The sequence below is a fragment of the Acinonyx jubatus genome, chromosome E1, assembly GCF_027475565.1.
Source record: "Acinonyx jubatus isolate Ajub_Pintada_27869175 chromosome E1, VMU_Ajub_asm_v1.0, whole genome shotgun sequence".
Taxonomy (NCBI): domain Eukaryota; kingdom Metazoa; phylum Chordata; class Mammalia; order Carnivora; family Felidae; genus Acinonyx; species Acinonyx jubatus.
The window spans coordinates 17,674,901-17,698,917 of record NC_069397.1 but is presented as its reverse complement, the minus strand read 5'-3'; the positions used below and the strand labels follow the sequence as shown (position 1 = coordinate 17,698,917).

Below are 24,017 nucleotides of genomic sequence, written 5' to 3'. Positions count from 1 at the left end.
CCTAGCAGGGCCACGCCCACAGAGGCGGGGCGACGAGGTGGAGTGACTACACGGCCAGGTTCTCCGAGGCTGTTGTCCCCTCCTACCTCATGGAGCCCTGCCAATAGGGCCCCAGGGGCAAGAAACGGCCTTGCCCTCATTTCTGCTACAATCGCCTTCACCGTGTGCCCGGCACTGTGCTGGATGTTGGGGATTGAGCCTGGTCTGGTGAAGGAGCGTCACCTAAGCAGTCACAACTGGTGAGGTAAGGTGGCACCAACAAAGGGTGGCAGTCCAGCGCAGGGAGTAGGAACTGAGTTTCTCTGTTCTCGTGCCCTTATTTACCAAGACCTAGCCTAGAGGGGGATGGAGAAGGTAGGAGAATGAATCCTCTTCTGTCCCGCCCCCAGGCTAAGAGCCAGGGAACAAGCAGTCCAGTGCCTAGAATATTGAGGAAGCAAGAGAAGGGAGGAGGGGCAGCCAACTTTGGCTCTGGATGCAGCCAGAGGGTTGTGTGAAGGGTGCCTAGGGAAAGTGGGCCAACAAGCTTCTTTGACCTCATCCACCTCCCATGCCCAAAAAATAAGATTCAGTGAACCTGAAGAAATACATTAAATATACTTTATTTAAATAGCATTAAACATAGCTAGCTCTATGCCGGTTGGTCCTGATGTTGGGGTAAGGGAGTATAGTAAGTAAAAAGGGGTGAAACGGATTCGAGCTTTCAGTTTCTTAGCTCAGAAATTCCAGCAATCCCTGTAGCTCCTTGCAACCCCTCACAACCTCTGGGATGGATAGCAGAGTCTGCAAAAAGAAACAGAAAAGGCAGCTCAAGGTCACAAGTCCAAGGCTCTCAGCCCCAGGGAGCACCAACTGAGTCAGAGGGGAGAAAGCAGAAGCCACAGGGAAGCCTGCAACAGTGAGTCAGGCCCAGTGCTCAGCACCGGCTGAAAACCAGAGCAATGCTCATCAGCACTTCCTGGGGCCAAGCCCCGTGCCAGGAGACTTAGCTGCATCAACTCCTTCCCTCCTTTACCTCATAAATATGCTGAACGATGTCATCTAGTTTCTTTAATTCCTTGTCAGAGCGCCGAAGATTCTCCTCCAGGATGTTTCTCTAGAAAGCAAATAGGTTGCATTAAGTCCTATACTCAGAAGAACAGCATAGCTTGTGGGGCAAGGAAAATATGGCAGACCACTTGCTAGTAGTAGTGGGAAATGGCCCTGGAATGACAAGGGAATTCTTACATGGCTCTGGAACTTGACCATGAGTTTTGCCTTCTCATTTTTCATCTCCAGGAACATCACCCTTAGCTTGTCCACCTGTAGATATGTCCAGATCAGCAGAGGCACAGCCTAGGGTTCCCTCCAGGTGCCCAGCTCCTTTGTTAACTCCGAGTCACCTCTCACCTCTTGGGAGAGCCACACTTTCTCCTGGATCCAGTTAGTGGCCATAGGCTGACAGTCGGGATTCAGCTGACCTGCTAAGGTCTCTTGTAGCACCTTAGTCTCTGTCTCCGCACGCCGAAGTGAGCGGGTGAGCTGGGTGACCTCCTCTCTAAGGCTCTGGGGATGAGAATGGAGAGGTACCCAGTGCCCTCAAAGGGCCTCTCTATCCTTTTTATCCCATGTAGTGACCAAGGGTAGACCAGGGGATCCAGTTCCCATATTTGAGATTCTAGCTATCAATGACACAGAAGGCAGATGGCCAGGTATCATCCTGAACGTACTATGAGCTCGCCACTCTTGTCTATCTGCTCTAGGATCTTCTCGTTCTGCTGTTTTATCACTTCCTGGAGCTCCTTTTCATTCTGTGAGGGAAAGGGAGGTAAGAAGTACTGGAAGAGCTGGCTTCTTGGCAGCCCTTGCCAGGAGATAGGACCCATGTTTAACTCCAGTAATACCAATTGATAACACCCCAGTTCTTCCTCCAGGGCTATGTTAAGCAGGCACATTTCAGTGTTGAGAGAGTTCCGCCAGAGTTCCTGACTTCTAGGTCAGCCTGGCAGATGGGTCAGCCCATAGCTAATTCCCAAACATGTGAAATGTCTGACCCCAGGAAGGGCAAAACTAGGGCAATGGTTGGAAAATCCCCACCACCCAGATTCCTGGAGAGACCATGGCTCCCACTGGGCCAGTAGAGCTGCCCCAGTTCTTGATCGCCCCACTTTTAGGCCCCTCCTTCACCTTGTAGCGCAAACACAGGGCCTGGTTCAGCTTCTCTATATCTGCTTCCTTTGCCTTCTGGGCTTCCTGATGTTGTTCTTCCTGGGCCTGTAGCCTAGCCTGCAGATCACAACTAGGGGAGGGAAGAATTCAGCATTATTTCTGTCTTCTCAGGCACTGGCTGGGCCCTTGACCTATCTCACTTGACCTGTCCTCTCTAATCAAGACTGCCCTCCACTCACATCCTTCGCTGCAGAGTCCTGATGGCTTCTTCTTTAGACTCTTGCAGCAGAGAACACAGGCTTTGCAGCTCCAGAGTCATTGTACCCATTTTTGCCAGGCTCTTCTCCATGCCTGGGGTCTCTGAAAGAGCAAGTCCTAGCTGGAGATAGAGCCCTTTGGCTCTGGAAGGAAGAAGTGTGTGTAGCCATCATTGCCACAACTCTTATCATGTTCCCCACCCATAGGATTTGAATGTCCGGAACACTGCAGATCCCAAAAGGCAGAAACAAAATGAGCCCATGTAAAATTGAGGTTTTTAGAGCAAAGCACCTCTCACTGCTTTAGTCTTTATCATTAGTACCAGATCTAGAAATGAGGCAGGATCCCTGGAGCCCATCCTAACCTGTAGGCTGAAGGGAAACCATTGAAGCTACTCTGGTGAAAGCGCTCTTGTCACTTCCAAGCAAGGGCACAGGAGCTGCTTCTGGCTCTAAAACAAAAACCAACCAAGGTAGAAGGCTCCTCTGGTGACCCGGTCAAGGGTCTGCCATAATAGAAGCCAGGGAGACAGAAGTCTGTTGGTGGGTATCTTCAACAGCTGAAGATATCAGGGGCAAGGTCACAACTTTCCCACCCTTAAATTCCAGGGCCTTTAACCTTCATCTGCCATTGCTGTCAAGATGTTTCCCAAGAAGGCACTGTCAGCAGGTGGAGGGTATTCCTGGGTAGGAGCACAGGCTGTGCTTACTGGGAGGGTCTCTGCTTCAGCCTAAAGATAAAGGAGAAAAATTATCAGCTGCTCTTCGGGGTTCATGATTTCCTAAACTTCCAGGTACTCACCAGCCGTCTCCTTTGGAATGTTATTCTATCTCCTCCTTTTTTTCTCTATCTTCAACTCCTCAGCAACTTTCCCTGAACAACTTCTCTCACTAAAACAATAACAACTAAAAACAGAAACCTCCTTCTTACCTTAAATCCCATCTTAAAATTGCCCTTTCTCTTTCCCTTCTATTAAGAAAAAAGAAAAAGAAAAACAAACAAAATAAAAAAAAAAAACCAAAACCCTGCATTTCCTGGGGCACCTGGGTGGCTCAGTCAGTTAAGCGTCTGACTTCAGCTCAGGTCATGATCTCACAGTTCATGGGTTCGAGCCCCACGTCAGGCTCTGTGATGACAGCTCAGAGCCTGGAGCCTGCTTCAGATTCTGTGTCTCCCTCTCTCTCTCTGCCCCTCCCCCGCTCATGCTCTGTCTCTGTCTGTCTCTCTCTCTCTCAAAAATAAATAAACATTGAAAAAAAAAATTTTTAAACCCCAAAAAACCCTACATTTCCTGCCTAAAATTGCCACTATCTACTGACTCCTTAGCCCACTACACTCAGCCTTTTCTGCCCCACCATTCTACCAAAATTCTTGTTTGGTTCACCAACAGCATCCTTACTTTCAAGTGCAATGGACACTTTCAGCTGTTTTACCTGACCTATGTGATAATCGATGACCATGTTCTTCCTTTAGAAACGTCCTTTCCTCAGCTTCTGGGACAGGACTCTCTCTCCTTCACAGGTAGGCCTCATACCTTCCTATTTCACCTACCCATAGGTCCTTCCTTAAACTCTTGGGAGTCCTTTTGGTTCATCCTTGGCCTTCTTTCTACTCTAATCCATTCCTCATGTGGCCTCACCTTGGGAACTCCACAACCTCCACTTCTATGTGGATAACCTTTCAATCTGTCTCTCTCAACTGTATTATTTTCCCAATCTCCAGACCCAAAGGCTCAAATCCCTGTGAAAATCTACCAGAATGGTCCATAGTTAATCTGACATTCAGATGTATAAAGCTGAGCTCACCATTTTCCCTGTCCCATCCCACCAAAAATCTGGTCCTCCTCCTGTATTTACGATCTGAGAGGGGGGGCTGGAGGTGGCAGCAAATTAAGCCTGCAGTTCAAATCTGGCCTGCCACCCGTTTTGGTAAATAAAGTTTTATTGAAATACAACCATCCCATTTATATACATACTATCTATGGCTGCTCTTGAGCTACAAAGGCAGAGTTGAATAGTTAAGACAGAGACAACATGGCTCACAAAGCCAAAAAGATTATATTGTACTTTAGAGGAAAAGTTTGCCACCCTCAGTTCTAGAAAGTATCATCATCTTTCCAGCAATCTAGAGATAATCATTCACTCTTGCAACTTACTCCTACACCAAAGTGGTCTATTATTTCTATTTCCCTAATAGGTATTGAATTCATCCAGTCCATCCTCTCCGCTACCTTTTATAATTGCCATTAGTTCAAGCCTTCAGGCCTCTGGCCTACTATCCTAGCCTTGTCTCCATGTCATTCTTTTTTTTTTTTTTTTTTTTTAAGTTTATTTTGAGAGAGAGAGGGAGAGGGCATGCGGGGCTCGATCCCATGAACTGTGAGATCATGACCTGAGCCAAATCAAGAGTTGGACACTGAACCGACTGAGCCACCCAGGTGCCCCTCCTTGTCATTCTTGCCCCATGTAGCTCTTATACTCTATTTATGAAGAACTACTTCCCAGTCCCCAAACTTGCCAAATTCCATATGAGCAGGGCCCTGCCTTGTTCACTTGTAGTCCCAGCACCTCACCCAGGTCATGTTACAAGGTAGATACCACAAAAAAAGTACACACAGTGTCTCTCTGACTTTAACAGACTGTTCCCCTCTACCTGGTAGGTCTTCCTACATAATCCCCCACCCACCTTGGCCTTCAAACTTCCAAACCTGAAGACTGCCCAATTGTTACCTGCTTTGAGAAGACATATTAACTGTCAAAGGTAGAACTGATGTTTTTTCTGTACTCCCACAGTGGTCATCCATGCAGACATCTATCATGATCACAAGTCAAGATGTCAAGTTTACACCTATCTGTCTTCCCTGTAAGACTGTGGATTCTTTGCATTTCCTGTGCTCAGCACACACTGGGGTCAAATCATAAGCACTTCCAGGTTTTAGGACCGTGGGTGTATCTTTTACTATTGAATAAGCTAATTAACTCTCTCTTCTTTTTTTTTTTAAACTTTATTTATTTATTTTGAAAGAGAGAGAGAGAGAGAGAGAGAAGCGGGGGAAGGGCAGAGAGAGAATGAAAGAGAATCCCAAGCAGGCTCCATGCTGTCAGCTCAGAGCCCAATGCGGGGCTTGATCCCATGAACCCTGAGATCATGACCTGAGCCAAAACCAAGAGTTGGCCACTTAACCAACTGAGCCCCCCAGGAGCCCCTAGGTCTCTATTCGGAAAGATATCAACAGTTTATTGTTTAGTGTGCACTGTGGGAAAGTCAAAGAAGCAAGGCTAAATTTCTGCTTTCTTTAAATATAGTCTAGTTGAAGAGACCAGATATCCAAGGGAAACTAAGGCAAGTGCAAAAGGGAGAGCAAGTTCATGACGAATACAATAGGAGATTACTGAGTCCATGTGATTGTGGAACATTTCAAAGAAGGTGAAATAGGAAAATAAGGAAAGGAAAAGGTATTTCCAGTTTGAAGACAGAGGAAAATGGACGTGGTAACAGCCCAAGCCTGGGTGTGAATAGAAATGGGACCTGTGTGTAGTATACAGGCAGTCTAGTTGGAGTAAAGAGTTCATAACAGAGAGGCAGGAGACAGATGAAGAAAAGTTTAAGTGACAGGATGAAGAAGTCTTATAGGCAACTGAAAGTCAGTGAAGGTCAGAGATGCAACAAGAGTAGCATTTTAGGAAGACCATTCTATATAATAAAGATACAACTGGAAAAACTCTCAGTAAACTAGGAATAGAGGGGAACATCCTCAACCTGATAAAGAATATCTAGAAAAGCCTATAGCTAGGGGCGCCTGGGTGGCTCGGTCAGTTAAGCAGCATCTGACTTTCGCTCAGGTCACGATCTCACAATTTGTGAGTTTGAGCCCCACATCGGGCTCTGTGCTGGAGCCTGCTGCGGATACTGTGTCTCATTGTCTCTCTGCCCCTCCCCCACTTGTGTTCTGTCTCTCAAAAATAAATGTAAAAAAAATTTTTTTTAATTAAACAAAAGCCTATAGTTAACATCATACTTGATGAAGAGAAACTCCATGCTTTCCCTCTAAGATCAGGTACAAAGCAAGGATGTCCCCTTCTACCCCTCTTTTTCGACATCATAGTGGAAGTTCTAGCTAACGCAGTAAGACAAGAAAAGGAAATAAAAGATATACAGATTGGGAAGGAAGAAATAAAACTGTCTTTGTTTGAAGATATGATTGGAAGGGAACAGAAGGAACCCCTGGATCCTACCTTCTCCTTTAGTTTTGCCTGTAAGAAGAGAGTCAGTCTCTGGAGTCGCTCAGTCAGCACCCCTAGCTCTTGGGAATACTGACGTGTCTTCTCCAGGTTTTGTTCCTGGTTCTCTGCTACGGTACTAGCCAGTTTAGCCCTAAAATAAGGAAGGAACAGAGAAAACAGCCAAAGACCAAGCAACCTTCTCCGAACACCTCTCCCAAATCCCCAGAGCTGCATTCAAAAAGGGAAACAAGACACTCTCTTCCTTCTTGGAGACTTTAGCTTCCAGAAACGTTCCCAGGAAACATAAACACTTAGCAGGGGAAGCACCAAAAGGTAGAAATCTTACTTCAGGTTCTCTACAGTGTCCTTGAGGCCCTCACACTGCAGGCTGCGCTCCCGGAGCACTTCCAGTGTGGTTTTCAACTGACACTCAACCTGGCCCAGCTCTAGGTGAGCAACCTGATTCTCTTGGTCTGCAAACTGGGGACACAGGAAAAGGAAGGCAGGCAAGGAGCAAGAGAGGGAGGGGAGAAAATGAGACTAAGTGGGAAATTTTAGAGCCCTGGGAACAGAGGCTTTTTCCGGTCCACAGTCTCAAACCTCACCTCAATACCATTAGGTGAAAGTCACACTCCTACCAGTTCCCCTGCCCCAAGCCACATTTCTTACCTCCAGCGTCTCCTTCAGGTCCTGCACCTCCTTGGTCAGGACAGCTTGTTGTTGCTGCAGCTCTGCCTGCATGTGTTTTAGTGCCACCTCTTCCTTTTGCCATCTGCCAGAGACCTTATATTAGACCCCTTCAGTCCTATATCCTGGGCGCCTACTGCCACAATAGCCTGATCAGAACTCACTGAGTAGCCTGCTCCTCATTGCTCTGGGTAAGCTTGCAGACCAACTCATCCTTCACGGCCAGGTCCTGGGTACAATGGGCATGCTGACTCTGTAGCTCTTTTAGCTGACTCTCCACACTGGCCAGAATCTGCAGCTGAGCCCGGAGATCTAAACCAAAAGTATCCTAATTGACACTATGTAGTCATCAGGCCAAAACCTCCCCATACTTTTGCTGGAAAACAAGTGCTCTAGCACACCCCCTGGCTCTACTGCCACACCCCAAACTTCAGCAGGGCACAACTGCTTTCACATGTGCGCATACACACACACACACACACACACACACACACACACACACACACACACCCCTACCTGTTGCTAGGCGACTGTTTTCCAATTCCAGTTGTTCTATTTGGGCTTTGCACTCCTCTAAATGGGTAGAGACTTGTTCCAGCTCCCTGGAAACCTAGGAAGAAAAGATCGTTTTTCTCCCACAGGTTTTCCTGAATCAGGAATCCTAGGACTCAGCCCAGCTTCTCTTTCTGGACAGGACAGCAAAGCACCTTGTTCCTGGGCAGCAACACTGCAGAAACAGGCTGGTCCTCAGGAAAAAGTAGAAAGAGGAGAAAAGTTGCTAAAGAAGGTGCTAAAGAGCAAAGGAAACAACTGGGCCCAAGGCCATCTATAGTGAAGGGACCTGGCTGGTTTCCAAACCCAGAGTGAAAAAAAAGACAGGTCCAGTGTAAGAGGCTAACGATACCACTCATTAGAAAGTCCTTCTGAAGAGAAGGAGGAAACTAGGCCTTAGGCCTAAGCAGTCCCCCACTCCTGGTTTGTACCTGCTGTTTTTCCTCAACTGCAGCATCACGTTCCTGCAGGATCTGCCGGCTCTTGGCTGTGAGTTTCTCTGTGAGTTTTCGAGATCGGCTCAGCAAAGCTGTCCATGTTTTATACTACCGGGGGAAGCAAGCAGGTCAGGGAAGCACATTTGAGGCAAGGCTCCCAACAGGGCTGACTGTGCATAAAGGAGTGATATGATGGCCCCAAATACTCACATCCAACTGCATGGATATCCAGTCCTGTTGTAAGTTTGATGTAAGACTCGCTGTCTGCTGACCCAACTCTTCTTGCTCAGTATGAAGCCCTACCTACACAAGAAGGATTGCCTATGGAGACCCTTTCCTCTGGAAAGAACAAAGTGGGGAAATAATGGCCGTCCTCCCAGTATGTCAGTATGGACCCCAGGAAAGAAAATGCCTTCAAATTACCAGCTGGGTCTGGGTGTCCTTCAAAAGGCCTCTGAATTCCCCCAAGGAAGCCATGTCCTGTTCCAGCTGGCTGATGCGCTGGCTGGCACGTGCACAGAAAGCCTCTAGCACAGTCTCTGCCTATTAAGGGGAGAGGTTGCGAGGACATGGTGGGCAGAGGAGTGAAAAAGCGCAAAAAGCCATAACTCTCCACCATTATTTAGTTTAGTTTAGTTCATTACTCCTCAGAGCTGGCAGTTCTTAGGCCACCCACCTGTGTCGCAAGCGAAATTTATGTTCCTGCAGGAACCCTGGGGAAGACACCTCCCACATCCAAGAACAAAAGCCTGACACCTTACCGCATCCTTGCCTCTGACGGCCATTTCCTCTTTGTGTTTCGCCTCCTCCTTTTCTGCTTTGAGGCTCTGGAGCCTTGCCTTCACTTTCTTCAACACATCAAAACAGCAGGAGACCAAGGTTTCTGCACGCCGAGACTACAAGACAAGACTCAGACATGGTGTCTAGTTCCTTTTTTTGGCTTTCAGTCTCACCAGAGGCCTCTGCGTTCACATTCATGCTGCTTACCTCCTGACTCACGGTAGTTTTATCTTCCTCTAAGTGCAACAGAGACAGATGAAGCAAGGATATCAGCTCTTTGGAAACCAGCACCCATGACTGCTGTAGAGGGAAAGGTGGTTAGGCTAGATCAAATAAAGTCACTAAGTAGGAAGTAACAGGGACACTGGGGAGGAAAACCACTGACCCCAATTTCAAGCTCCCAGGAGGGAGATGTGCTTAACAAAGGTTTGGAAACCTCCCTTTACTACCATAGCTGAGTATCACCATTTGCTAACCACCCAGGGTTTTCCATGCTTGATGTTCACAGGAGACCCAGTGATGGTATAATCAAAACTTACCATGGCATTCCTGGCCTGCTGCAGAGCCTGTCCAATCTCTTGACTCTCCTGAAGATGCTGAGGTTTCTTACTTATCTAGTCAGAGAAACAAAGTTGTGCCTTCTGCATAGGCATCATACACAGCCAGCACCACATTCCCCCTCCCACCCACTGAGACACAGGAGCCTCTCCTATTAAAAGCAAGAGCAAGGCTCACAGCTCAATGAGGCCAAGTAAAAAAAAAAAAAAAAAAAATCGAGGCACATAAAAATTCCTTTTCAAAATAACCTTATTTTTTTTCTAACTATAAGGATGACATGCATTTATTGTAAAATTTTGGAAATATAGAGTGAATAAAATGGAAAAAGAAACCATTAGTTTTACCACCTGGAGCAATGATTATATTTTGAGAGAGAGAGAGAGAGAGAGAGAGAACACAAGAGGAGAAAGGGCAGAGAGAAGGAGAGACAGAATCCCAAGCAGGCTCCACGTCATCAGCGCACAGCCCAATGCAGGGCTCGAACTCAGGAACCATGAGATCATGATCTGAGCCGAGATCAAGAGTCGCACACTTAACTGTGCCATCCAGGCAGGCGCCCCTGGAGCAATGAATTTTACCAACAGTATAGCAGCCACCCCCAAAAGGTTTCCACATAACTCCAGAGATTTCCTTACTATAGGGATTTGCTATAAGTGGAATATATTACTTCCCTCAGGTGTCAGAGAGAAAAAAAGTAGCAGACTGATTTAGAAAGAAACTACCATATTCAATGAATTTTAAGATGATTATCTTTTTACACAACACCACTGAAATTGGGATATATCTTAATATTGACGGTGTTTTAGGTATGATGAATGACAGTAATGCTGCATTTGAGATTATAACTACAATTGAGATTATAACATAAAAATGAAAGTGTGGTCCTGCTTTTATTATTTAACTTTATTATACTAATGTTATTTAGCCCTGAGTTTCTTTAAAAAAATTATTTTTTTACTTTTTACTTTTTTATTTTTGAGACAGAGAGAGACAGAGCATGAGCAGGGGAGGGGCAGAGAGAGAGGGAGACACAGAATCTGAAGCGGGCTCCAGGCTCTGAGCTGTCAGCACAGAGCCCGACGCGGGGCTCGAATTCACGGTGCGTGAGATCATGACCTGAGCTGAAGTCAGACGCTCAACCGACTGAGCCACCCAGGCGCCCCTAAAAAAATTTTTTTTAATGTTTATTTATTTTTGTGACAGAGAGAGACAGAGCGTGAGTGGGAGAGGGGCAGAGAGAGAGGGACACACAGAACCCGAAGCAGGCTTCAGGCTCTGAGCTGTCAGCACAGAACTCGATGCAGGGCCCAAACCCATGAACTGTGAGATCATGACCTGAGCCAAAATCGGATGCTCAACCGACTGAGCCACCCAGGCGCCCCTATTTAGCCCTGAATTTTCTATTTACTGTCCTCACTGGAATAGCCTGAAACTGGGACATCTGCCTAGGGGAACCTATCAAAGTAGAGTACCACCCATTTTTAACTTCTGCTGGTATTTTACCTCACACTGAAACTTCTCAGAGATTATCTGAACTCTGATTTCCTTTCTTTAAAAACCATGACTGCAGGGGGAGGGAGGCAGTTCATGAGTTGGAGCCCTGTGTTGGGCTCTGTGCTGACAGCTCAGAGCCTGGAGCCTGCTTCAGATTCTGTGTGTGTGTCTCTCTCTCTCTCTCTCTCTGCCTCTCCCCCACTCACTCTTGCGTTTTTTCTCTCTCTCTCAAAAATAAACATTTTTTAAAAATTGAAAAAAAAGGGGGGGCACCTGGGTGGCTTAGTCGGTTAAGTGTCCGACTTCAGCTCAGATCATCTCATGGTTTGGGAGTTCGAACCCCACACTGGGCTCTCTGCTGTCAGCTTGAAGCCTGCTTCAGATCCTCTGTCTCCCTCACTCTCTGCCCCTCCCCCACTAATTCTTTCTCTATCTCAAAAATAAACATTAAAAAAAAATTTTTTTAAAGAATAATATTGGGGCGCCTAGGTGGCTCAGTTGGTTGAGCGTCCGACTTCACCTCAGATCATGATCTCACGATCTGTGGGTTCGGGCCCCACATCGGGCTCTGGGCTGACAGCGCAGAGCCTGGAACCTGCTTCAGATTCTGTCTCCCTCTGTCTCTGCCCCTCCCCTGCTCATGCTCTGTCTCTCTCTCTGTCAAAAATAAATAAACATTAAAAAAAAAATTTTTTAAGAACAATATTACTTTAAAAAAGTAAAAAAGGATATATCCGAGGAAGAACTACTGAGTCAAAAAGTTTGAAATGCTTTAAGGGTCTTACTTTCAAAAAAGGTTGAACCAATTTATATATCCTACTGACAACAGGACAATACTAGCCAGCATTATCTGTTTTATTATTTACTATTTTGTTAGACAAAAATAGCATCTCATTGTTTCAATTTGCAATTCTCTGATTACCAGTAACTTTCTCAAATATTTATTAGTCATTTTTATTTTCTCATTCTCTGGCTATTCGCTGTGTTGGCACAGATAAAAATTAGTATGCTATGCAGAGGACTTTCAAGTTCTGAGAAAAGCAGGGAGCCGTCATTACCGCTGAAAGGCAGCCATCGTCTGAGACAAAACCCACTGCCAGAGCAGCAGTGCTGAGTCACGATGTTACAGAAGTCTGGATTTAAGGAGATAATCTTGAGGAGTTCACCACTCCCTTCCGCAGCGAGGTGGTCATCATTCCTTCCTGCATTGTGCAGTGGGGCACGGAGTATTCTATGAGTACAACTAGTGCTCAGAGGTGGGCAGTCAGGCAAGTGATGAGATTAGCGTGAAGGGGGCACCCAAGCGGCAAGGACAGGGCATTGTGATGGGGAATGGCTGAAGGTGCTGTCACTTCCCCTCTTTGGCTCTGCTTCAGTTGCCTCCAAAGGGATTTGGCAAGCTTCAGGGAAAGAGGGTACAAGGCCGACTCAGGGATGGGGAACAAGGTCAGGATTCTGGCAAAAGGTAAAGTCTTATTTTGAGGATATTTTCAACCCAAAGTCTTTGGGCGTCTGGAGACCATCTCTTCTTAGCAGCAGCCACCCATTACCCCAAAGGCCCCAGTACTGAGGCTCTCCATTCCTTCCCTGGACATCATTCCCTTCCTTCCTCAGTCTGTGCTGTCACAACCAGAATCCTCTAGAACAGTAGTCTTTAAACTATTTTTCTCTCAGATCTCTCAGAATAATTTTGAAAGACTGAGTACGCTTAAGTTTAAATTGTTACAAAGGCTATAATTTCAACCATATTATAAACACTGATAATTTGAAATAAAACTGTTAGATCACTCTTACATATATCCAGTGGTATACTACATCTAGCATAATGATTTAAAGCCTATTTGATGCCATTAAAAAAATGCACCAACCAGGCGCCTGGGTGGCTCAGTCAATTGAGCGTCTGACACTTGATCTCAGCTCAAGTCATGATGTCGCGGTTCATGAGTTAGAGCCCTGCATCGGACACAGTGCTGACAGTGTGCAGCCTGCTTGGGATTCTCTCTCTCTCTCTCTCTCTCTCTCTCTCTCTCTCTCTGCTCCTCCCATATGCATTCTCTCTCTCTCTCAAAATAAATAAATACACTTAAAAAAATATTTTGAAAAAAAATGCACACTCTTCTTCTTCTTCTTCTTCTTCTTCTTCTTCTTCTTTTTTTTTTTTTTTTGAGAGAGAGAGGGTGCAAGTGAGCACCCAGAGAAAGAGAGAGAGAGAGAGAGAGTAGCAGGGCTCACTTGAAACAGGGCTCATGTTTTGTTTTTGTTTACCCGAAGCAGGGCTTGTGTTCACCTGAAGTGGGGTTGGTGATCACCGGATGCAGGGCTCATGCTCACCTGAAGCGGGCACGAGCTCACCCGATGAGGGACTCAAACTCACCGACCGTGAGATCATGACCTGAGCTGAAGTCAGATGCTTAACGATTAGGCCACCCAGGCACCCATGCACAAACTCTTCTTAAACAGTCAGACATTTTTTATCAGCCCTTCTCCTTTAAATTGCATGTTTACTCCTCTCAGACTTTTATCCTAATGTAATATATCTTAAGTCTGTAACATACTTAAAGTCTATTATTCATCAATATCGCTGCAACAGCAGAAGTCCATTTTACTCAGTAAAAATTTTATTGGGAATCGTCTGTTAATGAAATGGATATAGCTTCCTTCCCCATATTAGTTCATGTGTCTGTGGATTACTGTAATTCCTACAATAAAACATGGCTCAGTGACAATTCTATACCTATTTCTTTTCTTATAGATACAAGCACTCAGAATCTTCTTCACATAAATAATGGGAGGAATGGAGGTAGGAATGGAGAAAGAGAGGAGGGCGTGTCACCCAATCTACGAGCTCCTTTGGAGATCCATGCCAAAAATCTCATAGTAAACTTTCATCAAAAATTTTTAATGATCCACAAATATAATTAAAGTCTTCCTTCAATTTTGCTGAAAGCATGCAAAAATGGTGTTACATAACCATTGCAGTCATTTGCTTTCTCAGCATGTACACAAACATTTTCTATTGTCCTTTGATTGCTATTCCTTGACAATGCAAGATTCAGGATAGGTAGTAAATATGCTGTTCTTCAGTAAAGGGGGCAAGGGCAGTTGAGAATGGGAAAGTAGGAAAGAAAAAAAATTGGTCAAAAGTACATGTGGAAGAGGAAGACCTAGAAACTGATTCCTTTAAAATTTTCCTTGCATATATTCCCTCGGAAAGTCTTGATGTATCCCAGGAGTAAAGTGAGTACCCACAGCTTTAAGGGATCTTCCAGATCCTCAGCATACATATTCTAAGGAAAAGGGCCCACTGGGAAGAACTTTCTTACCCCACTGGGAGAGGTGTCAGTCTGTGTGCTACTGTCCTGAACTTCTGAGTGAGGGACAGTCAGCTGTCTCTTCCAGTCCCGCAGCTGGTGGGAGAGAACCTCCAGAATGACAAGAGAGTTCAGCAGGTTATCTTCCAGGTCATGTCGAGATAAGGCAGTCAGATCTGGAGGATGGCTGCTGCAGCAAGAGAAGAACATGAGGAGAAGAAAGGGAAAGGGATGGGAGTGGCAGGTCCAGATTAATGGAACCCAGGAGGCACAAAGTTACAGGGACACTTACCCCCATAGGAGGTGCTCTGTCTCAGAAGTACCATCCTTGATGTCCACTGGGCCTGTCTGGGAGGTGTTTGTACTTTTTTCCTGCGCTGCCGGGGGAGTAAACCAAGTCCCCACCGAGCAAGTAGGGTAAGGGGTAGTGCCAATCGCTGCGTCCCGAAGCACAGAGGGGAGGGATAAGCTCTGGCGGAGATTTTCCAGCATGACCGAGGTATTCACACCTTTTTCCAGCCAAGCCAGTGGGGACATCCACGGCCCTGTATCAGAGACAAGAATCCTACCAGCATCTTTTACTGCTGGGCTTGGAGCAGCCTGGGATTCCATTTCTCCTGGATTTGGGGTCAGGCATGTGGATGGAATATCTTCCATATTTGAGACAAGTGCTTGTTCTCCTAATTCAGCCTCCTCAGGGAGTGTGGGAAAGCTCAGTTCTCTTTCCTCTACAGCTCTGTGTTCTACAATTTCCTCCCCTGGGTCCACATGAGTGCCAGGGAAATCTGCTGCTAAGGCAGTTGAAGGGGAGAGCCAGAGCATGGAGGAAGGCAAGAAGGTATTTCTTTCCGAAGGGACTAAGTCCTCAGGCACAGCCTCAGTCCCATCATCCCTGAGGCTTTCTTTGGAGCAGTGTGGCTGTTGCCCAGAACAGGGATCTGGCAGATACTCCAAGACATGGGATGGAGGACGCTGAAATGTACATTTCTCAGACGTAGCAGGAACAACTTCTGAAAAGCTGTCTTCTATGCAGGCTGCCACCCCCTCTCTTAGCAGATCTCCTGGCCTCAAAGACTCATCTGGAGAGAAGCTGTTTGTCTCTGTCATGGAATCTAAATGAGCCTCAAGGGTAACTTGCTGTTGCCCCACTGGAGAGGATACGAGGACCATGGTTTTAACCACATTGTTGTCCAGTGGGTCTACTGCTTCCTCAGATGTTTTGGGAGTAGAGTTGGTTTGGGGATTCAGATCTATGAGCCGCTCATCTGATTCATGCTGACAAGCTTCTAGCCACTTTGAGGGATGGCTGAACTGTTCTGAAGAGGAATCTGTCCTCTTGGCATTGACAAAATCCACTGGTGATGCATTGTTGTTGCCTTCCTGCCAAAAGAAACAGAAGTAGTTGGCCAAGGCAGTCATTTCTAGTTCCCAACATATAATTACGGGTATAGGATACTGTCTGAACACAAAGAGTTTTCATTACCTCTGCTTAGGTAAAAATTGGCTAAGCCTGGCTGCTCACTAAAGAAACCCTAACCTAAACCTAAACTAAACCCTAACTAAAGCTGGGAAGTCATCTTAGGTTTTTTCCAAGTGAATCAGTCTACAGTATAAACAAGGCTGAGATAATCTATTCATATCATGGGGAGATGGTAGCTTGAATGTGACCCCACTTGTCTCCAACCCCTCCCTCCCATTCCTTTGAGAGAGAATCCTGAGGTAAGCTCTGCCAGACTCTAGAGTTGCTACAAGATTTTCTCTTCTAGAACAGATGAAAAACTGGGGACCAGAGTTAGTGTAATGTCTTGCTGGGGCCCACAGAGATCCACAAACCCTAGGAAAAAGGGCAACGTCAATCTGCACTAGTGACCTAGTCTCCCTGGCCCCAAGAGCTGAATGTGTCCTAAACAGAGGAGTTGAATCCATTCAACCCTTGGGATTTGAAGAGCTCTAACCTTTGTAGCAGAGGAAAATGAAAAGCAGAGAGACTTCCTGCTGGTACCCTCATAAAGGACTGATAACCCCCATATGCCGGTTCACAGGGACAAAGACCCACTGTACCTTCTACCACCTGCAGGGTTGCTGGTACCTGAGACTCAATGAACAAGAAAAAGAAAATATGAATGTACTTAAATGGATCTAATAGCCAGAGAAAGGGCAAACCCTAAGATAGTAAAGTAAACCCTAACAAAACAGCTGATGGGGGGCGCCTGGGTGGCTCAGTCGGTTAAGCGTCCGACTTCAGCTCGGGTCACGATCTCGCGGTCCGTGAGTTCCAGCCCCGCGTCGGGCTGTGGGCTGCTGGCTCGGAGCCTGGAGCCTGCTTCCGATTCTGTGTCTCCCTCTCTCTCTGCCCCTCCCCCGTTCATGCTCTGTCTCTCTCTGTCTCAAAAATAAATAAAAACGTTAAAAAAAATCAAAAAAATAAAATAAACAGCTGATGGAAGAAACAGACGACAAGGTAAGACAATTCAAATACAGCACACATACACAAAGACTTTTTTTTTTTTAATGTTTATTTTTGAGAGAGAGACAGAGCATGAGCAGGGGAGGGGCAGAGAGAGAGGGAGACACAGAATCCAAGACAGGCTCCAGGCTCTGAGCTGTCAGCACAGAGCCCAATGCAGGGCTCAAACTCACGAAACACGAGATGATGACCTGAGCTAAAGTCGGACACTTAACCGACTAAGCCACTCACATGCCCCAAGACCTTCTGAAAATAATAAAAATTACTTTTAAACAACAACAACAAAGGGGCGCCTGGGTGGCTCCGTCCTTAAGCGTCGGACTTCGGCTCAGGTCATGATCTCGCAGTTCACGGGTTCGAGCCCCACGTCGGGCTCTGTGCTGACAGCGTGGAGCCTGGAGCCTGTTTCAGATTCTGTGTCTCCCTCTCTCTGACCCTCCCCCGTTCATGCTCTGTCTCTCTCTGTCTCAAAAATAAATAAACGTTAAAAAATTTTTAAAAATAAATAAATAAATAAAATAAAATAAACAACAACAACAAAAATGAACTTTTAAGCAAAAAAACTCATTAAATGAACTGAAAGAGGATGGTCAGAGTTGAGGCTCGAATTACTGGCCTGGGTAATCAAGTGGAAAAATATCTTTTTTATTTTCATAATTTTAAAAAGTTTATTTATCTATTTTGAGAGAGAGCATACATAAGCAGGGGAGGAGCAGAGAGGGAAGGAGACAGAGAGTCCAAAACAGGCTCCACACTGCCAGCACAGAGCCTGATGTGGGCTCGAATCCACGAACCACAAGATCATGACCTGAGCGGAAACTAAGAGTAGGCTTTAACTGCCTGAGCCCACCCAGACGCCCAAGTGGAAGAGTATTTTAAAGCAAAGACAAAAATGCAAAGAAATGTATATCTTAGGGAAAAGCTAAAAGAACTGGAAGATAAACCCACTAAACCTAACACACGAGGAAAAGAAGTTCCATGAAAAAAAGAGAACACTTATAGGAGGCACTAATTAACAAATATTAGAAGAAAATGTCTCTGAGGTAAAGACCAGAGTTTGCATATTGAAATGGCTCACCAAGTTGCAAGCAAGATTGATAAGAAAAAATAAAATTTCTGAACCATAAGGAAGATAAAACTATTTTAATATTTTTAATGTCTATTTATTTTTGAGAGAAAGGGAGAGAGAAAGAAGGAGAAAGAGAATGAGTGGGGGAGGGGCAGGGGACAGAGGATCGGAAGTAGGCTCCACGGTGACAGCAGAGAGCCCGAAGTGGGGCTCAAACCCACAAACTGCGAGATCATGACCTGAGTCAGTCAGACACTTAACGGACTGAGCCACCCAGGAGCCCCAGAAGATAAAAACCATTTTAGAAGCTTGATATAAAGACCCATTATTTAAAAAAAAAAAAAAAAAAAAAATCAGACTTACATGAAATCTCATTTACAGCAGTGGATGAAGCTTTAAAAAATAAGGTTGAGCTAAAATGGGCTTCCGATATGCTGGCAATGTCCTAAATACTGACTGGGGGTTGGTTACTATGATGGGTACTTTATACAAATTTGTTAAGTTGTATGTTTTATGTACTTTCATATATTTTATTTCAATTTTGAAGTTTTTCTTTCAAAGTGTTTTAAAGGAAAAGTAGAAAATAAAAGGGATGTCAAAAAGATATGAGGTAAAAACCAACAAAAAGAAAGATAGGATATACAAAACATAAATCAGTCTGCATTAAATAGCCCAGAGACTAAACAAACCAAAGACTTTTAGGAATGCAAAAGTGCACCTTACAGTTTTTGCTGTGTTTATCAAGTTCCTATTTATTCTTTTTAAATATCACTTAAGGAGACACCTGGGTAGCTCAGTTGGTTGAGCATTCAACTCTTGATTTCAGCTAAGGTCATGATCCCAGGTTCGTAAAATCAAGCCCAAGTTGGCTCAGCGTTGAGTGGGAAACCTGCTTAAGATTCTCTCTCTCCTTCTGCCCCTCTCCCCTGCTCACTCTACCTCTAAAATAAAAGTATGATAATATATGGATGTGTGTGGATATAAACACATACAGACAGATAACACATAAAGAGATGCAAGAAAGGGGGCACCTGGGTGGCTCAGTTGGTTAAGCTTCTGATTCTTTATTTCGGCTCAGGTCAGGATCTCACGGTTCAGTTCTGGAGTTCAAGCCCTGCCCTCGGGTTATCAGCATAGAGCCTGCTTGGGATTCTCTCTCTCCTTTCTCTGCCTTTCCCCTGCTCTCTCCTCCCCTGTACTGCACCCCACCCCCCGCCCCCGCCAAAAAAAAAAACAAGAAAGGATTGTCTCTTTTTTTTTTAATGTTTGTTTATTTTGAGAGAGAGAGAGAGAGAGAGGGAGAGAGAGAATCTAAAGCAGGCTCTGAGCTGTAACAGAACCCAACGGGAACGCCGGATCTCAAGAACCATGAGATCATGACCTGAGCCGAAATCAAGAGTCAGACACTTAACCCACTGAGCCCTCCAGGTACCCCTAAATAATCAAAAATTTAAAAAGCAAAAAATAGTGGGGTGTCTGGGTGGCGCAGTCGGTTGGGCGTTTGACTTCAGCTCAGGTCATGATCTCACGGTTGGTGAGTTTGAGCCCTGCATTGGGCTCTGTGCTGACAGCTCAGAGCCTGGAGCCTGCTTCGGATTCTGTGTCTCCCTCTCTGTGCCCCTCCCCTACTCACACTGTCTCTCTGTCTCTCTCTAAAATAAAGATTAAAAAAAATTTTTTTAAGCAATAAATAGTTATTTTGTTGGGAGAAAAACTCTTTTTGTCTATGTAGCTGAGCGTATCAGGAGGTAGCAGAAGGGAGGCCTAAATTCCATTCCATTCTATTCTGCTACTGTGATTAAATGGCTATGGTTACATTCTATCAAGTTCTATGAAGATCAGTTCCCACTAGGTACTTTTCTTTTTGTCTAAGCTATACTATCTAATTTGGTAAATTAAAATTAAATAAAACTAAAAATTTAGTTCCTCAGTCACATTAACTACTAGTGTTCAATACCCACATAACTAATAGCCACCAGATTGGACAGCACAGATTATCAAACATTTCCATCGTCCCAGAAAGTTTTTTTTTTTTTTTTAATGTACATTTATTTTGAAAGACAGAGAGAGAGAGAGAGAGAGAGAGAGCACATGCGGGCAAAAGAGAATCCCAAGCAGGCTCCAGGCTCAGCACAGGGCCCAACATGGAGCTGGATCTCATGACTGAGAGATCATGACCTGAGAGGAAATCAAGAGTTGGACACTTAACTGACTGAGCTACCCAGGGACCCCTTTCATCCCAGAAAGTTCTATTGGTGTTAGAGTGTTTTCAAGAAAGGCTGCTACCCTCATACATCTGTTATTCAAGCCGCTTAAGATTCTGTTTTTACATTTTCTTCTTTCCTCCTCTAACCTATTTTATTTATATCCCATCTTCCAAAAATAGTTCAGACTGCATAAAAAAGAAGATAGATGGACAGATCAACTTAATGAATACAAAATCATAGTCAAGAAAGAAAAAGAAAGCAGATTTTCGTATTTCAAAGAGTAATAGTAGCTACATCTGATGATTAAATTTGACCCTGAGCTTTTTAGAAGCCAGAGCAAAAGGGAAAATATGGTAACCTACATAGTTCTCATTATCAGAAAGAAAGAAAAAGTGATGTCTTCAGGAAAACAATTTTCCCAGGCAGTTAAGTTCTAAAAGAAATTTCTTCAAGGAACCTTATAGAGGGGTCAATCTCCTTCTTTGGCAAGTTTTTACAGCAACTGAAAAGCAGTTTATACATGGGTACTTCTCTCAAGACTTTTGACACATGGACAACTCAGTGAGGGCACTTCTACCAGGGGCTAGTTTAAGTGAAGATGATCCAAGTACCCTGCCTTCCAGTGGGGTAACTTGACTCCAGGAAGAGTTCTGACTACTTCTTGGAATGGATATGAATATTGCCTCACTACCGCAGCCAACTGATCTCTGCTTGAGTGAGCCCACGTTTAGGGGGAAACCACTAATCAAAGCGATAGTATTTCTCAGTACTTTGGTAAAAGTTTAACGGGGGAAGACGTGAGAAAAACTAACAGCCAAATAGAGGTCCGGGTTCTCAGTGGATTTCCTTTAACCACCCTAGGGCACCTCTCTGTTGGCCTGAATAGCTGTAAATGGATGTCACTAAGGTAGAAGACTTCATTACCGTTATTAATTATGTTCCAGCCTTGGCCCTCTGTTCCTCTGAGCCCTCGGCCTCGGCAGAGAGCCCAGTCGAATCTCACCTGCAGTCCCAGCTTGCACAGTGATGAAGTCGGCGAGTAGCATCCGGGGGGCCCTTTTCCAGAGTTGGTGAGGGCACCAGGCTGCAGGGTAAGTTCTCGGAGAGGAGTTCTCATAGCTGGTTTTCCCTGAGAAAGAACAGAGTGTGAGAAAGCCTGAGCTGGGTCTTCCCTCTCTAATAAGCTCCTGGGGGCAATAGGAAGAGTAGACTTCCACCCCAATGGCGCTGAAGTTGCGGGACCGATAAGACTCCACACACATCGCGGTCCCCAGGCTGGACCCAGCTTTCCCCGACAGTCGGCGTCGCCGGCGTCTCCCCCACCGAAGCCCCGATCCAGCTCTCTCTGCCCCTGAGGCTCTCCTGCTCACCGACTGGGGCGAAGGCGACAGGCTAAGGTTCAGTTTTTTCACCCGCCACATTTTCACCACAGAATACGGGGTCGATCACCTCCCAGACCCAAGAGGTGACGCCATCTTCACCCGCCTTCTTTATTTGAACCCGCTCCACGCCTCCCGATTGGCTGCTGGGGCTTCGGTGCGTCGGCCCGACGCGTCCGCTCAGGGCTCGAGCCCGGCGGGCAGGGGGCGGGGCTTGGTCCGGCCCCGCCCCCACCGGCCCGCGGGCCGCCCTCGTTCCTTTGACCGACGCCTCCCCCAAGCAGCTCGGGCGTGGGCTGGAGGGCTGCTTCACCCTGAGGGGAGGGTACCGCTGGCAGCTGGAGAGTCGAGGATCCTGTCCCTCCCGCTTCCGGTAGACCCCCCCCCCCCCCACCCCAACACACCGTCAAGAAAAGTTGTCTCGGTTGCCTGGCCTCAGGGAGTCCCTCCTCAGGTTTCCCTTAGTTACCTGGCGCCTCAGGCTCGACCGGAAGGAGCCGGCCGCGAGTGCGGAGGGGAGAGGTGAGTGGAGCGTTTTGGAATCAGGCTTCCTCGGGGCCTTGGCGCCTAGGCCCTGCGGCGGCGGTGGTGGCCTGAGGCGGAATTCACTCGCGCTGTCACTGAGCCTCCTCACGGTTTCTGGTGTTTTCTTGGGACTTCCCTCGGGGCCTGCAACAAGTTTGCGGGAACCACGGCTAACGAGTATTGAACATTTGTTATGTACCTGGCACTGTTCCAAATGCTTTATTATCTATTAACTGCTTTAATTCTCCCGGGAACCTGTGAAGTAGGTACTGTAAATACCACCCTTTTACAGACAAGAAACGCAGTCATAATGAAATTGGCCCAGTGCCCCGCAGGTAGTTAAACAGCAAGAGTCGAGATTTCAACCCGCGTTACCAATAAAGTACTATATTCTCATGTCAGCCTGAGTCCCCTCCGTAGGAAATCTCCTTATGGAAGGTGGAATTGATTTTTGGAAACAGCCTAACGGTAGGTATTCAAAATAAATAGTTTATGATAAAGTGTGTTCTTTGCAACACTCACTGCGCCTTATTCACACTCTTGAGAGTCTTAATGAATTGGAAAAGGAAATCATCCAAAGAGGAGGAACTATTAATCTGTCATGAACTGCAGGGCCCTCAGGGGATGGGCTTCTCTAGAACCCTGTTTTCTGATACCATGTGGCCAACATGTGATTACTGAACATTTCAGATGTGGCTAGTCCAAATTGAGATGTGTTATAGGTGTAAAATACAAAATCTGGGTTTCAAAGACTTTGAGAAAAAGATTATAAAATATTTTTTAATATTGATGTCACGTTGAGATTCTATTTTAGGTCTGTTAGGTTCAGTAAAATGCATTAAAATGAATTTCACCTGTTTCTTTCTACCTTTTTAACGTGGCTACCAGCAAATTTAAAATGACGTATGGGAGCTTATATTGTACTTCTGTTGGACAGCACTGCTCTAGAAACATAAGAGTCCCAGTGTGCAGGCACTACAGAGAACAGTTGCTTGAATGGAAAACTGGAAGAAGGACAATGTAAGAGCACACACAGACTTGAGCCTGGGGTTTCCCAAGACTCAGCAGAGAGAATCCCAAGGTGTATGTACTTCTGTTCCATCAAAAAGATTCAGCAAATAAAACAAGGGTGGAAAATGGCAGAAAAACCAAAACAAAACCAAGTGCGAGGGGTAAAAGCTTGTATTATAGAAATGTGTGTATTGGAATGCTTAGTTCTTGTCGTAGTTGGTGTATCAGATGCTAGGTGAGTAGCCAAAATGATATGGTGCTTCCAGCAGCAAATGAGGAGGGATATGGAAGGGTAGATGAGTGGGAAAATACCATTATAAATAGGTAACATAAACATAAATAGGATGTTTGTTGGTGGTGTTTTGCGTAACTTCTTAAATGTGGTGTTTTTCAAATTATAAAAGTATTCGATTTTTTTTTATAGCAAGTGAAACAATGCAATGCAAAGATATATTAAAGGCAAAGCCTCCCCTCCTGTCCATTCTACCTTCCTGAGGTAATCAATAGTGTGTACACCTTTGTAAAAACATATATGCATACACATACACACAGAAGTTTTGTATGTCTTTATTTACACACACATTTCCGCCCACCCCAAATTAATTGATTCATAGAATAGGGTCTCTAGTGTCTTTTTTTTTCTCCACTTCTCTCCCATTTTTTCATGTTCTCTCTCTCTCTCTCTCTCTCTCTCTCTCTCTCTCTCTCACACACACACACACACACACACACACACGGAGGGGAAGAAGGCATTGAGTTCTTCACAAAAATGGCATTATTTCTTACACTGACATTTTTTTTCCCCTCACTCAGTGTCTTGTATAGAGTTGTTTCGTTAAGTAAATTCTGTCCCCATCGTGGGGCTTGAACTCTCAAGAGTCGTGTGCTCTACCAACTGAGCCAACCAGGTG

The 24,017-nt window shown here is 45.5% G+C and overlaps 2 protein-coding genes across 4 annotated transcripts in view; one reads left to right on the top strand and one right to left on the bottom strand.

Moving 5' to 3' along the window:
- The first annotated feature begins 6 nt into the window (after positions 1-6).
- Positions 7-24,017, top strand: part of LOC106983234 (uncharacterized) — a 32,923-nt gene continuing 8,912 nt past the window's right edge. Inside the window, exons 1-2 of the transcript XR_008294451.1 lie at positions 7-244; positions 21,136-22,092. The gene's annotated coding sequence lies outside the window, so the exon portion shown is untranslated. The remainder of the gene's footprint in view (positions 245-21,135; positions 22,093-24,017) is intronic.
- On the bottom strand, positions 587-21,735 carry SPAG5 (sperm associated antigen 5). Of its 3 annotated transcripts, none has more exons than XM_027034507.2 (24): positions 21,562-21,735; positions 21,195-21,320; positions 14,741-15,828; positions 14,461-14,638; positions 9,625-9,699; positions 9,293-9,382; positions 9,067-9,201; positions 8,729-8,848; positions 8,516-8,608; positions 8,300-8,413; positions 7,833-7,926; positions 7,481-7,628; positions 7,299-7,401; positions 6,976-7,109; positions 6,642-6,780; positions 3,025-3,136; positions 2,771-2,857; positions 2,388-2,508; positions 2,167-2,278; positions 1,710-1,790; positions 1,390-1,545; positions 1,228-1,302; positions 1,016-1,096; positions 587-783 (listed from the first exon to the last, which is right to left on the bottom strand). In XM_027034507.2, the coding sequence occupies exons 1-24, from the start codon at positions 21,610-21,612 to the stop codon at positions 712-714; spliced, it is 3,585 nt and encodes a 1,194-aa protein (XP_026890308.1). In that variant the 5' UTR covers positions 21,613-21,735; the 3' UTR covers positions 587-711. The 3 variants fall into 3 exon arrangements, with proteins under 3 accessions (XP_026890308.1, XP_026890307.1, XP_026890306.1); XM_027034506.2 differs by having other exon boundaries at positions 9,293-9,385; positions 14,461-14,635; positions 21,562-21,734; XM_027034505.2 differs by having other exon boundaries at positions 9,293-9,385; positions 21,562-21,733.

Coding starts and splice junctions, on each gene's coding strand:
- SPAG5 (XM_027034505.2), bottom strand. CDS start 21,612: ATGTGGCGGGTGAAAAAACTGAACCTTAGCCTGTCGCCTTCGCCCCAG. Junction 8,849..9,066: donor CCGTCAGAGGCAAGGATGCG/GTAAGGTGTCAG, acceptor TCCCCTTAATAG/GCAGAGACTGTGCTAGAGGC. Junction 8,609..8,728: donor AGGACACCCAGACCCAGCTG/GTAATTTGAAGG, acceptor CTTCTTGTGTAG/GTAGGGCTTCATACTGAGCA.